Consider the following 13,194-nt stretch of genomic DNA (forward strand, 5'->3'; position numbering starts at 1 on the left):
TTTTTTGGTTTCTGGACGCCAGTAGCATTTTTATGGCAACATGTTGCAAAAGTTTTGTGCTTTAAATAATTCAGTTTTTTTACTACTCTTTGTTTATAGGCTTAATTTTGGCAACGTTTATGTTTGTTTTAGGTTTAAGTGTTTTAGGGTTTAAGTTATAATTAAAACAAAATCTTCCTTTACAACTTTCTTTTTCTCAAATTTGCTGGGTAGATAACTTACAAACTGTAGGGTTTCAATGTAATGTTTACAGCTGCAATAATGATTATTATAATCACTGAAAAAGCATACCAAACAATCAATAAACCTCAATTTAAATAAACCATTAATAAAATAAACAAATAGATGCTATTTTGAATAAAAAATTAAATTCCCAGGAAAATTATTATCAAAACAAAAACACTTATAAGTACAAGTGTTTAGAACAGGAATGGAAAATTCTGTACTTTAGTACATTTTTCAGAACTTTTTGACATTTTTGGTACTTTTTCTAATTTATATAGTCTAGTCTATAGTCTAGTCTATAGTCTAGTCTATAGTCTAGTCTATAGTCTAGTCTATCTCTAGTCTATAGTCTAGTCTATAGTCTAGTCTATAGTCTAGTCTATAGTCTAGTCTATAGTCTAGTCTATAGTCTAGTCTATAGTCTAGTCTATAGTCTAGTCTATAGTCTAGTCTATAGTCTAGTCTATAGTCTAGTCTATAGTCTAGTCTATAGTCTAGTCTATAGTCTAGTCTATAGTCTAGTCTATAGTCTAGTCTATAGTCTAGTCTATAGTCTAGTCTATAGTCTAGTCTATAGTCTAGTCTATAGTCTAGTCTATAGTCTAGTCTATAGTCTAGTCTATAGTCTAGTCTATAGTCTAGTCTATAGTCTAGTCTATAGTCTAGTCTATAGTCTAGTCTATAGTCTAGTCTATAGTCTAGTCTATAGTCTAGTCTATAGTCTAGTCTATAGTCTAGTCTATAGTCTAGTCTATAGTCTAGTCTATAGTCTAGTCTATAGTCTAGTCTATAGTCTAGTCTATAGTCTAGTCTATAGTCTAGTCTATAGTCTAGTCTATAGTCTAGTCTATAGTCTAGTCTATAGTCTAGTCTATAGTCTAGTCTATAGTCTAGTCTATAGTCTAGTCTATAGTCTAGTCTATAGTCTAGTCTATAGTCTAGTCTATAGTCTAGTCTATAGTCTAGTCTATAGTCTAGTCTATAGTCTAGTCTATAGTCTAGTCTATAGTCTAGTCTATAGTCTAGTCTATAGTCTAGTCTATAGTCTAGTCTATAGTCTAGTCTATAGTCTAGTCTATAGTCTAGTCTATAGTCTAGTCTATAGTCTAGTCTATAGTCTAGTCTATAGTCTAGTCTATAGTCTAGTCTATAGTCTAGTCTATAGTCTAGTCTATAGTCTAGTCTATAGTCTAGTCTATAGTCTAGTCTATAGTCTAGTCTATAGTCTAGTCTATAGTCTAGTCTATAGTCTAGTCTATAGTCTAGTCTATAGTCTAGTCTATAGTCTAGTCTATAGTCTAGTGTATAGTCTAGTCTATACTCTAGTCTATAGTCTAGTGTATAGTCTAGTGTATAGTCTAGTCTATAGTCTAGTCTATAGTCTAGTCTATAGTCTAGTCTATAGTCTAGTCTATAGTCTAGTCTATAGTCTAGTCTATAGTCTAGTCTATAGTCTAGTCTATAGTCTAGTCTATAGTCTAGTCTATAGTCTAGTCTATAGTCTAGTCTAGTCTATTCTATAATCTAGTCTAGTCTTTAGTCTAGCAGAAAATTAGTTTATTACTTTAAAACTAGTACTACTTTAAAATATCACTTTTCCATGTCTGGTTTAGAACCCCATGCAATTGAAATTATTTCTCTTTTTAAAAATTAATGAGAAACATAAACAAATGCCAAAACAAAAACAAACATCTTCTTCTTGTTACGAAAAGTAAATACCACTTCCCCTCATATTAAAACTAAAAAAAAAGAAATTGTTTAGATTTTAAATAAAAAATAATGTTTTGTAATCTTTAACAAAATAATCAAATATTTTATTATTTTTTTTTTTTTGTACAAGTCTTGTTGGTTTTTAATTAATTTCTTTAACAATAACAACACAAATTATTTTAAATGATAATCTATGATTGAAAGTGCATTATCGCTGGGAATAAGGGGAAATGTTAGAGCATTTGTTTAAAATATAAACAAGGGAAAGCACTTGAAAAAAATGCTCCAATTTTTATTATAACAATTTAAATTAAAAACAAAAAAATGCATTTATTATTGTTGTGTTTTAGAGATTTACCATATGTCCATTAGACATCATTAAATATTCAAAATATTTTAATGATTTGAGAGGAGTTAACAACTCATTAAAGATTAAACTATTTAGAGAGAAAAAAAATCACAATAATTTGTAGGCTTTTCGTTTAAAATGTTTTATTTTTTAATTAGTTGAATAAATGTAATACTGAAATCTTTTTCTATTCCTAAACACATTTATAAATATTTTTTGTCATGTTTTTATTTTAGTCATATTTATTTAAATTCATTTCTGATTTTACTGCTTTTCACTTTTCACCTTAAAACTATCATTTACTTATCTCTTCATAACTCTCTTATTTAACTGTTTCATCTCTTTGCTACTATCAAACACTCTTGTTCTCAGTTCCTTATTTCTTTTTACACAATTTCTTTACTCTTTAACTTTCTTTTTATACTCTTTATCAATTTTTTTAACTTTTGACAACATTAAAGTTAATTAAGAAGAAATTTAAAATAATGTCAAACTGCAGATATTTTCTGATCAATTAAAATGTTTCAAAATCTATTAAAATGTTTCAGAATAATTATTTTAAATATTGACAAACCATTCAAAATTCTATGAAATCAATTTCGATTCATAGCCCTTACAGATCTAGAAAAAATATGATTTTTATAAAATTCTGAAACTAAAATTAAAAAGATTAAAGACTCTTAAAGAAATTAGATCATAATTTGGGAAATTTCAAGAAAAAATTAAACGTTAATTTTTACTATATTAATAATTGTCATTAGAAGCTAATTGAACTTTATATCTCACTCTCATTTACATATTTTCGAACAAAAATTTCTTTACTTTCGCTATCTCTATATTTCTTCTATTCTATTCTCTTCTCTTCCTCTCATTTATCATTACTCATAATTTTTTATATATATGTATTATATTATTTTTTATTTTATCATGTTCATTTAATTTTTTAACATAAAAACTAACCTTAAAACATTTTGTTTTTCTTCTTTTTCATTTCTTCCTCAATCCCTAACCCCCCCAAAAAAAAATCCTTTCCATTTGTATCAAAATTTCTCCCGAAATCATATGATTTGTAATTTTTTTTTAATTTTCGATAATTCCTCCTTAAACAAATTAAAATGTACCAAATCATAAAATTGTTTCCAACAACAATTACAAACATATCGAAAACAAACAAAAAAATCCACAAAAACAAACTTATTAACAAACTTTAGCGATTCGACGGCTACTAGTGGCGAGCTTAAAACTGCTTTAGCTTCGACTGAAGATGGAAATGGGGATCAACGCAGTCGCTTGGGAACAACATCGAAGAAATTTGGTCGCAGCAAGTCGAGCGATATATTAAAAAAAGAATCTGTTGCCTTGCCATATGATAAGGGAAAGAATACGTTGACCCGTCTTAATTCACTTAAACAATGGGGCCGCAATCGTTTCAAGTTTATGCAGAGAAACAATAATGGTGAATTAACACAACAGCACGCTTCCACACTGTCCACCATCGACAGCAGTGGTTGTAGCAATGATTTAAATACTTCGGGTACTAGTTCGCATAATTCTTCAACGGAGAAAGCAGAAATATGTTCAGCTTCGGGTTCGGCTAGTGGATCATCGAATAAGACTTCGTCCACGGCCAAGATAGGTGAGAAATCGGGTACAGATGTCGATGAGGATTGTCGGGTACATGATTTGATAACACAGCGCACGAACGAAAGTCGGTTTTCGCATGAACGAAAACCCTCGTATTCGTCGTCCGAGAAATCGATGAGTGTTAGCAGTTCGGGCCACTTGAGAGGAAAACTTCACTTGAATTCGGTATGTGCGAATGTAAAGCTGAGAGATACTTCTTCTTTGAATCGCCAGAGGCGCATTAATGGTTTGGGCAGCAAAGATGACCAACCCCATTCGAGCAGCGGCAATTGGAGTGCCAGCTCTGAGTCCGGTCGGGCTTCGATAGGCAGTGAGATCACTCTACAGCCCAAATCGAGTGCTTCGAATACTTCTTTAAATGTGTCCAGTTTTCATAATGGTTCTGCTCCACCCTCCTCCATGTTAAGTCGCAGAAGATTTTTCAATACCTCCGCTTCGTCGAGTGTAACAAGTGAGGGTACCGCTACTCCGGATTTGCAAATAAATGCCAACAACATGGAGGGCACTTATCCTAATCACTTGGATGATGAGACCAGTTCGGCTTATTCTTGCGATACTGAAGGCTATTACACCTCCTTTCATATGGATAGTGGTCTTAGAACTCTGAAAGAAGAAGAATTCAATATGAGCAATTTCCAGATTGGAGGTCAACCCTTTAATGCCTCCTTTGGGCAATCGCAATTATCCTATAACAATAATTCGCAACAAACCCTTATGGCCGAGAATGAATATGAGTTATTTGGCAGAGGTTCTACCTCAACCACCACCAGTTCGGCTGGTACAGTTTGCACTACCCTAATGGCTCACAACAGTGGTGCTGAACAGTCCAGCCTCAACAACAGCTTGGCCAGTTGTGGTCCCGAAGTACCCGAACGTATAAGTTCTCTTAGACACAGTACAGCTTCAACATCCACACTCGAGCGCAGCATATCCAGCAGTACTATAGGCAGTACTTTAGAAAGAACTGGTACCATAAAGAGAAATGTCAATGCCTCACTAAAGCTGACCACTTGCTCTGATGATTTAAGTGATAATATGCAAAATATAGATACACCCGAATCCCAAGAAGAAGAATTTAATTACAGTGAACAAATTAAGAAGCGCCAAGCTTTACCTTTGCCCTCAGCCTCAAATGAAATTGAATATTCGGAAAGTTCAGATCTGGAGGGTGTAGAACGTATAGAGCGTATGAGGCAGAAAACAGCTTTGAACGCCAAACGTATACCCTCAATGTGTATAATAACGCCCTCTACTAGTGATGATGAGAATCAAGCCCATGAGGAGCAAAGTAATGGCCACGATGACGAAGACGATGAGCTTAATAAGACGCTAACAGAAGACAGTTTCAAAGATTTAACTGACATTGAAGAGGATGAAAAGCTTTCTTTACAGGAAGTCGACAATAATTTGAATCATGTTAAAGCTAACATGTCGCTAATGGATAAACTTAAGGTTGTTTTGCCCAATATTAAGAAATCACCCTCCAAAGCTTTGCCTTCCCAAGAGCTTACTGTTATCAACGATGATGAGCTTTATGATATGGCCGGTGAATATGTCTACATCTCTGCTGATGTTAGTAATAATAACAAGAAAGCTTTACAGTCTGCTCAAAATATGCCTAAAGCTTCTGCGAACACCGGCCTGGGTATTTATTACTCCAACAATGTGTTGAATAGACTGCCAAAACCCACAGAGTATGTTTCATTGAATGAACTGCCAAGAAACATACAAAAAGCTTATGCTAAGGAATCTCAGTCGATGAGTAGTAAAAGTGAGAAGGGTAGTTTTAATAGAGAGACACAATTGCAAGAACAAAGAAATAAACAGGGCGCAGAATCGCAATTTATTGAGGAAACAAAACAAAGCAATTTGCCAACAATGGCAAACACAACAACAACAACAATGACGAGAGCGGCAGCCGCGTCCATACCCATGTATGCTGAAATAAATGAATTACGTTCAGAAATTGCAGCATCTGCTTCAACAAATGCTCTCAGCTACTTGCAAAACACACCACCATCGTCTGCAGCCTCTTCGCCGCACGTTTCACCCCATAAAGGAGCGAGAGTACGTTTGAATGCACAAGGCAAACCAATCTATGATTCCGATAGTTTGAAACGACGTAAAGGCGCGCACACAACATTCGCACCGGGTCCGTACGTTAAACGGCAACAAGAGGACGCTTTAGACGACGACTATAAGGAAGTTGAAAACGAAAGTATCGATACTACAATACGCAATACGGCAAGTGAAAGTGTTAATCCAGCCGCAAAATTACTTTTACTCAACAAGGGCAATGCAAATCCACGAAAAATTGCCAATGTCCGGCCCATAATAAATAAATCGCATCTCCAAAGACCACTGCCTTCTACACCGGTAGAACTGCAACAGCAACAATACACTGCCAACGAAATGTCCGGGTTTTATATGACTTCCCAATATGCGGTGTACAATAAAGACACTGGCGGCAGCAACGCCAATGTCAATAATACCAAGCATTTAATAGCCAATGGCACCAATCCCTATTTCCATCAACAGTCTATGCATTCTCCATCAACTAAATCGACAGCTTCAAGTACTGGCTCCACCATATCATCAACGGCATCCTCCTCATTATCATCATCCACAACAACCACTACACAAAGTGGCTCATCCAAAGATGACGAAGGTAAGCTTTATAAACCTCTAAGTATTATAACATCCCCAGACCCCTCTTCCTCCATCACACTACACCTAGACCATGTAAATAATAAACAAATTATTAACAAAACCACCAACGATTTAAATAAAAAACTAACATCAATGTGTAGCATGAATGAGGAAGCTCAAATAAATTCTTTAAATTCAAATTCAGTGCGAAATATGAAAAGTGTTTTAGACAAAGAAAACGAAAGCCAAGAAAGAAAAGTTGAAAATGAAAAATCATTAGAAACAACATCCGCATCTAGAACCCCCACCCCCACCCCAACTCTTTCAACTTTTCCACCACCACCACCTTTGCCACCTAGAGATTTAAAATACCAAAATTTCAAACACAAACAAACAGCTGCGAATAATGCACTTCCGCCCCAAGTGGATGTGAATCCAAGTGACGACGATATAGACGACGTAGTTGTTGTTGTAAACGAATCCCCCTTTGCAACAGCAATAACAACAACGTCAACGCCAAACAACAAAGAAAAATCGATTCAATATAACGATGACCCAAAAACGAATCTCAAAAAAGCAACGACGAACGACAAAATATTAAACTCCCCAAACAATGCAAAAACGCATTTACCCACAACAACCACCCTCTCATGGCCCCACAGCCATCAGCTTACTCCCCCTCACTTTCTGCCAACAAGCATATGCCTTTGAAGCGTAACAACAGTTATAGACTAGCAAACGATGATTTGAAATTAGAAATGAACAAAGAAAATCACAATGTCTACAATGATTCCCTCACTCCTTCAATAGCTACACCAAGTCCACATCATTTTCAATCACTGCCTCGCACAAAGGTTAAGAATATCATGCATAATGTTCTAGACGATTCAAGTCAAAAAACCCATTTATCTGCCCAACCTACTTTAACTTCAACACCACAAAATACTGCAGCAACACCGACGTCTGGCAATCAACAGCCAGCGTCTAGGAAAATTGCCAAATCTTTTGAACGTTTAGTAGATGAGTTCTCTTTGTCCACCATCTCCATGGATTCATCTTATTTGCGTAATAAATCTTTGGAAAATTTCGATGATTCACCTTCGATTTTAACACCCAATTTAACCGAGAATTCGAATACAACTTTGAATGGCAAGAAATTGGATGAAGATGATGTGGACTCAGATTCTGACTTGGATAGTTTAATAGCACCTTCTATACCACAAATAAAATATCACAAGTCCTTTATAGAGGCGGTTTTAATGAAACCCCTAAAGATTATACGACCTACCGATGAGAATCGTAAAAGAATTTTACAAAAGTTTGAGGTTACTGAAATTTGGTGAGTTTAGAGAGTGGTGAAAAGAGAGAAGGTGAATTTTAAAAGTATTTTATTTGGTAAGTTTAGAGATTTATGTTTATTTATAAATTAATTAGGAATATGGGGGGAATCAAGTTTATTGAAGAATATTACAGAAAAGGAAAGGAATTTAACTTTATCGGATTTATGCTTTCAATGGAAATGGTGTAAAATTATCATTTGCCAAAAGTCAATCTAAAGCCCCCTTCACACGAGCACACAAGTAATATGATCTGTCAAAATTTTGTGTAGAAGAGAACGGATGGGATCGTCTAAACGCAATATGTAATGAAACCATCACACTTTGAGAGAAAATACGAATGGAAAATTTGACAGTCGTATGGCTCTCTTCATTTTTAGAAATGATTCAAAAAACAAGCAAGTCGTATTAGATCAGCTGTTCCATCTTACTTTGTTATTGTTTTATACCAATCGTGTAAACACAAAAAATATAAATCATACGACTTTTATTCTCTTTTTTGGCATACGGATGGAATTTCATTTTACTTTTTCATTAGACTTGTCGTACGTAAAGTGTGACAGTGTGAAGGGCCTTTAAGTTTGCCAAACTTGTTTTTTAGTTTAAAACCTTTGGCTTTATTTGACAGTTTTCATAGGCGAGGTGTTATCTAGAGATTTAAATGGAAATGGTGCAAAAATTATCATTTCTAAAATATCAACACAAGTTACTTTGAAAAAAAATTCCAAAAAAATACACACCACATTCTTGAGTACATACAATTAAAACATGAAACAGCTTGAAGGTATACTTTGGTTTTTAACTTATTTCTTATGCAAAGAAATATTGTGGCATTGCTGCTACTTGAGTTCTTTTTTATTATTTAGCATAAATCCCCTTCATTGTGTCTATATAGTAATACAAATAGGTTTGTAACCATGCTAAACAAAGAAGGTGTTTTCAGAAGTAGATGATACTAGACATAAATTTAAATAATTTATTTAGATTTTAGTAGATATTATTCAGGGTTAAGGAAATGTTAGTGACACTAAAGCATGTAAAGTACTTAAGTGTTGGGTAGTTAGTAAAATTCCTTTTTAAGGATTGCAATTAAAAATAGTAAATAGAGGGTAGAGTCTACTAGAGCTTGAGAGCTGAAAGAAAAGGTTTATAAGTACAAGATTTTCGAAATACAATATTTATATGAAATACATGGGGACCGATTTAAAGCATTCGTAATTTAATATATCAGAGTTGTATTCCATTTGAAAAAACTACAAATCCTATATGTCTAACCCGATAAAATTTTCTAAACATTTTTCTCTCATTTAAAATTAATATAACTCTAGCAATGTTGTCAACTTACCTTATCGATTTTACTGGAATAAAGTTCATTGTTTTAATGCTTTTGTTTCATTAACACAATGTAACTTTTCTATCCCTTTACAACTGTTCCTAATGTTCAATGAACTTGCCTGCTATCAAACATTTTTCTTAATTGTGGAAAAAAGTATAATGATTATCATGCAAATCATTTTCATACATAATTGTCACTTCAACATCTGTGATTTTTGTTTGTTTTTGAGAGTTTTATTAATCAATATGAAGAGGACCATCTCTTAATTTTATTATCCACTTATGTAAATTTTCTACATAACAACACACAGTGGGGCAGAATGGAAATTTTTTGGAAATAAATCTGGCATTTCTAAACGGCTGATCCGATCGGGATAAAATTTGGCGTGAGCGTAGCCAAGGAGTATTCGAGTTTAAGTTTTGAAGATGAACCCTGCAGATGGCCCAGGGACGGCGCTGTGGCGGCTCAAAGTAGGGTACCTACGACATGTAAAATTTTTAAACTCGTGCCATTTTTTTGTTTTTCACCCAAATACAAAGATTTTTATATTTTGTGAAAGCGCTCGACGAGATCTTGAAAAAACATGCTTGGACATACTACTTATCTCTTATAATATCCGAGTTATAGGCATTTAAAAATTTAGTGATACAAAATTTACCATACCTTGGTCCGCCTTTTTTTGAATACCGGGCGTAATTTTGGACCAAATGGACTCAATTTTTTCTTGTTAGTTAGACAACAAAATTTCCAATAATATACAAAAAATTTCAGATCAATATTGTTTACAGATCCAAAAATATACGTTTTTTAATTTAAAAATTCAAAAAATTTTAGATTTTTGGCGTTTTTTTGCCAAAAATGTGTCTTAACTCTTTTATTAAAAAAATAAAATTTTTATTAAGAACATATAACAATTTTATAGTTTTCTAAAAGGTATCTTTACGCAGAACGCTTTGGCGTAAAAAACTTGTCCTATTTTTTGAAAATGTTGCCACTGCGTCCTTCCGAATATGACCTATTTTTTATCAAAACTTCAACTTTGGGCGACATGTTCTAAAATCCCAAAGCTGGGATCAGAAAACTGAAAGCAGTTTTGGAAACCTCAATATGTTTTCTATTTACTCCAAAAGTATTTTCCCAGCCCTGAAAGAAATGTGGACCCTATGGGCAAAAAAGTAAAAAATCCCATTTTTGGGATTTTCATTCCTATTTTTGGGAATTGCGGGATGCCCTTTGACCTTTTCAATTTTTTTTTTGCATATTCTTATTTGAAATGACAAATTTAACAAGCGTTGAAAATTTCATTGAGTTTTGTTCATAAATAAAGATTTTGTCATATATTACATATTTGTTTAATTTCTAAAACTATGATTTACATCAAAATTTTAATAGGATCGCAGATAGCTACAACAATTTAGTCCATATTTATCCCTTAATATCATTTTTTAGTTAGATATGGAAATTCTCGACCCTTTACAAAAAATTTCAAGCCAATATCTCAATTACATTCAAAAATATGTTCATTTAAACCTGTGTCCTTTAATTTCATCTTTTTCATATTTTAGTATTAAGTATGACAGAACATACATTTGGTGTTGAATAAAATATTTGGACAATTTTTAAAAATTATGTAGTTAATTATTTTATTATAATATTGTATATAAAATAAAAAAATTATAATTTTATTATGAGCCACGCACAACAACACCTAAATCACCCCACACAAATTACCTTTCCCGCCCACCGAAATATAAAACACAATTTAATACAATATCATCAGTTAGTATAATAGCTTTTTTTATTTGAACTGTTTATCTTAAACATAATACAATTAATTCTTACAACCTACCTAACACTACTTATTTTCTATAAAATAATCTGTCATATCGGTATACATATCCAGAAGGTAATATAAGTCCTTTAAATCTTCCTTGTTTTGAGATGATAGAGTTTCATAACAAATCCATCTTTTTCGCATAGTTGAAAGAACAGGATCAGAAGATAGAAGTAAACTATTAAAAATATCTTCATTCTGTGATTGCCTGGAGCATTTTCTTGAGCTGAATAGTTGAACATGCTTAAAATCTCGATTCCTCGCTTCCTGGGCTTCTTCTGTTAACTCTCCAAGTGGAAGAATATTCGATTCAATTATTATTTGACCATGACACAATACTTTGTGTACTGTTGGTGTTAGTTCCCTCCATGGATACAGAGATACAAGTAATTTAGAAATTTCCCAAATCGATTTTCATTAATTTTATGTTTACTATTCAGTGCCATTAAAATAGTTTTAACTCTTCGAAGCAACTCCTTGTCGATTCCAGTTATTTTTGAAGTAATTTCAAAATCACGAAAAAACCTTCTCGACGTATTACCGTCATTTGTACTACCGCAACTTGAAAGTGGTTTGTCGATGTTTAATCCCATCTGAACTTTAAATTCTTCTTGGATTCTGCTTTTTTCCGCAGCTCATCAATTCTTCATTATTTTTTGTTGATTTAGTAGGATAATTTGTTTTTTTTTTTTTCCTGGATCGCCTTGTATGATGGTAATATATTGTGTCCTTTTTCATGCAGAGCTTTCCTTAATATTTGGTACTTATTTCGACTGAGACCCAGTTCCAACATAAGCGCTATTGCTTCCTCTTCAGTAAAATTTGATTATGATGTTGGAGTTGGTATACTTTCCACAATTCGCTTAAGTCGTTTTGGTGATGCATTAGGAAGAATAGTTGCAATATGTACGACATCCATATGTTGGTTTTCCTTTTTCAGCATTTCGTTAAATGTATCAGCAATTTCCTCATTTGAGATTGAAAAAAGTTTTTGTGTGACCCTCTTTTTTTACCTTGAACATAAGTCTTCGTATGACTTGCAAGGCGCTCCTATTGATGTGTTGTAAGTTGAGATTTCCGTAGTAGTTTCCATCCAACTACAAAATTTTAATCGAAATTTCTTTTGATTTCCATCCACAGACTTACTTTTTACATCAAAAAGTTTTAAAAAGTTTTCAATTTTTGATATGCCTGTTTTGTCTACTTTTCTACTATATGTAGTTTTTATATAATTTGAAATGTCTTCAATTCTTTCTGGCCCTTTTGAAGATATACTCCATAAAACGGAACACAAATCTTCGTACTTTAATGTAATCTTCATTATAGATTTATTAAATATGGTACTTAAAATCTGAGAAGTTTACTTATATACCAATTCTTGTCATTTCCGATACAGGTATTCCAAAGTAAAAAATTACGAACTGTCTATCTATTAACATTTAGGACTATATTACTATAACCTGTAATTCAGTCATTGATATTTCTTATTAGTGAATGAATCGAAATTATCATTACCTGTATATTTTTACCTACATGATCATAAACGAAACAGAACGAAATGATCTGTCGAAAAAATTTAGGTAAAAAATAGTTATAAATTTTTGAAAATTTAAGCATAAGCATTATAAGGATAAGCAAACAAATAGAAAATAGGTAAATATAAGATTTAAATATGTGCTGTCATACTTAATACTAAAATATGAAAAAGATGAAATTAAAGGACACAGGTTTAAATGAACATATTTTTGAATGTAATTGAGATATTGGCTTGAAATTTTTTGTAAAGGGTCGAGAATTTCCATATCTAACTAAAAAATGATATTAAGGGATAAATATGGACTAAATTGTTGTAGCTATCTGCGATCCTATTAAAATTTTGATGTAAAACATAGTTTTAGAAATTAAACAAATATGTAATATATGACAAAATCTTTATTTATGAACAAAACTCAATGAAATTTTCAACGCTTGTTAAATTTGTCATTTCAAATAAGAATATGCAAAAAAAAAAATTGAAAAGGTCAAAGGGCATCCCGCAATTGCCAAAAATAGGAATGAAAATCCCAAAAATGGGATTTTTTACTTTTTTTGCCCATAGGGTCCACATTTC

At 32.7% G+C, this 13,194-nt stretch overlaps 1 protein-coding gene across 1 annotated transcript in view; it reads left to right on the forward strand.

Annotated features, from left to right (window-relative positions):
* The window catches only part of LOC119612768 (serine-rich adhesin for platelets-like), a gene marked incomplete at its 5' end in the record, with an annotated part of 28,306 nt that extends 20,058 nt beyond the window's left edge, over positions 1–8,248 (forward strand). The window contains 2 exon segments of the mRNA XM_037968628.1: positions 3,496–7,237; positions 7,240–8,248. Coding sequence (XP_037824556.1) covers positions 3,496–7,237; positions 7,240–7,920 — 4,423 coding nt within the window.
* Between the last annotated feature and the right edge of the window lie 4,946 nt (positions 8,249–13,194).

This window comes from Lucilia sericata, unplaced genomic scaffold, assembly GCF_015586225.1.
Source record: "Lucilia sericata isolate MDLA Ls3-8-SP2 unplaced genomic scaffold, ASM1558622v1 Contig001826F_arrow, whole genome shotgun sequence".
Classification (NCBI taxonomy): domain Eukaryota; kingdom Metazoa; phylum Arthropoda; class Insecta; order Diptera; family Calliphoridae; genus Lucilia; species Lucilia sericata.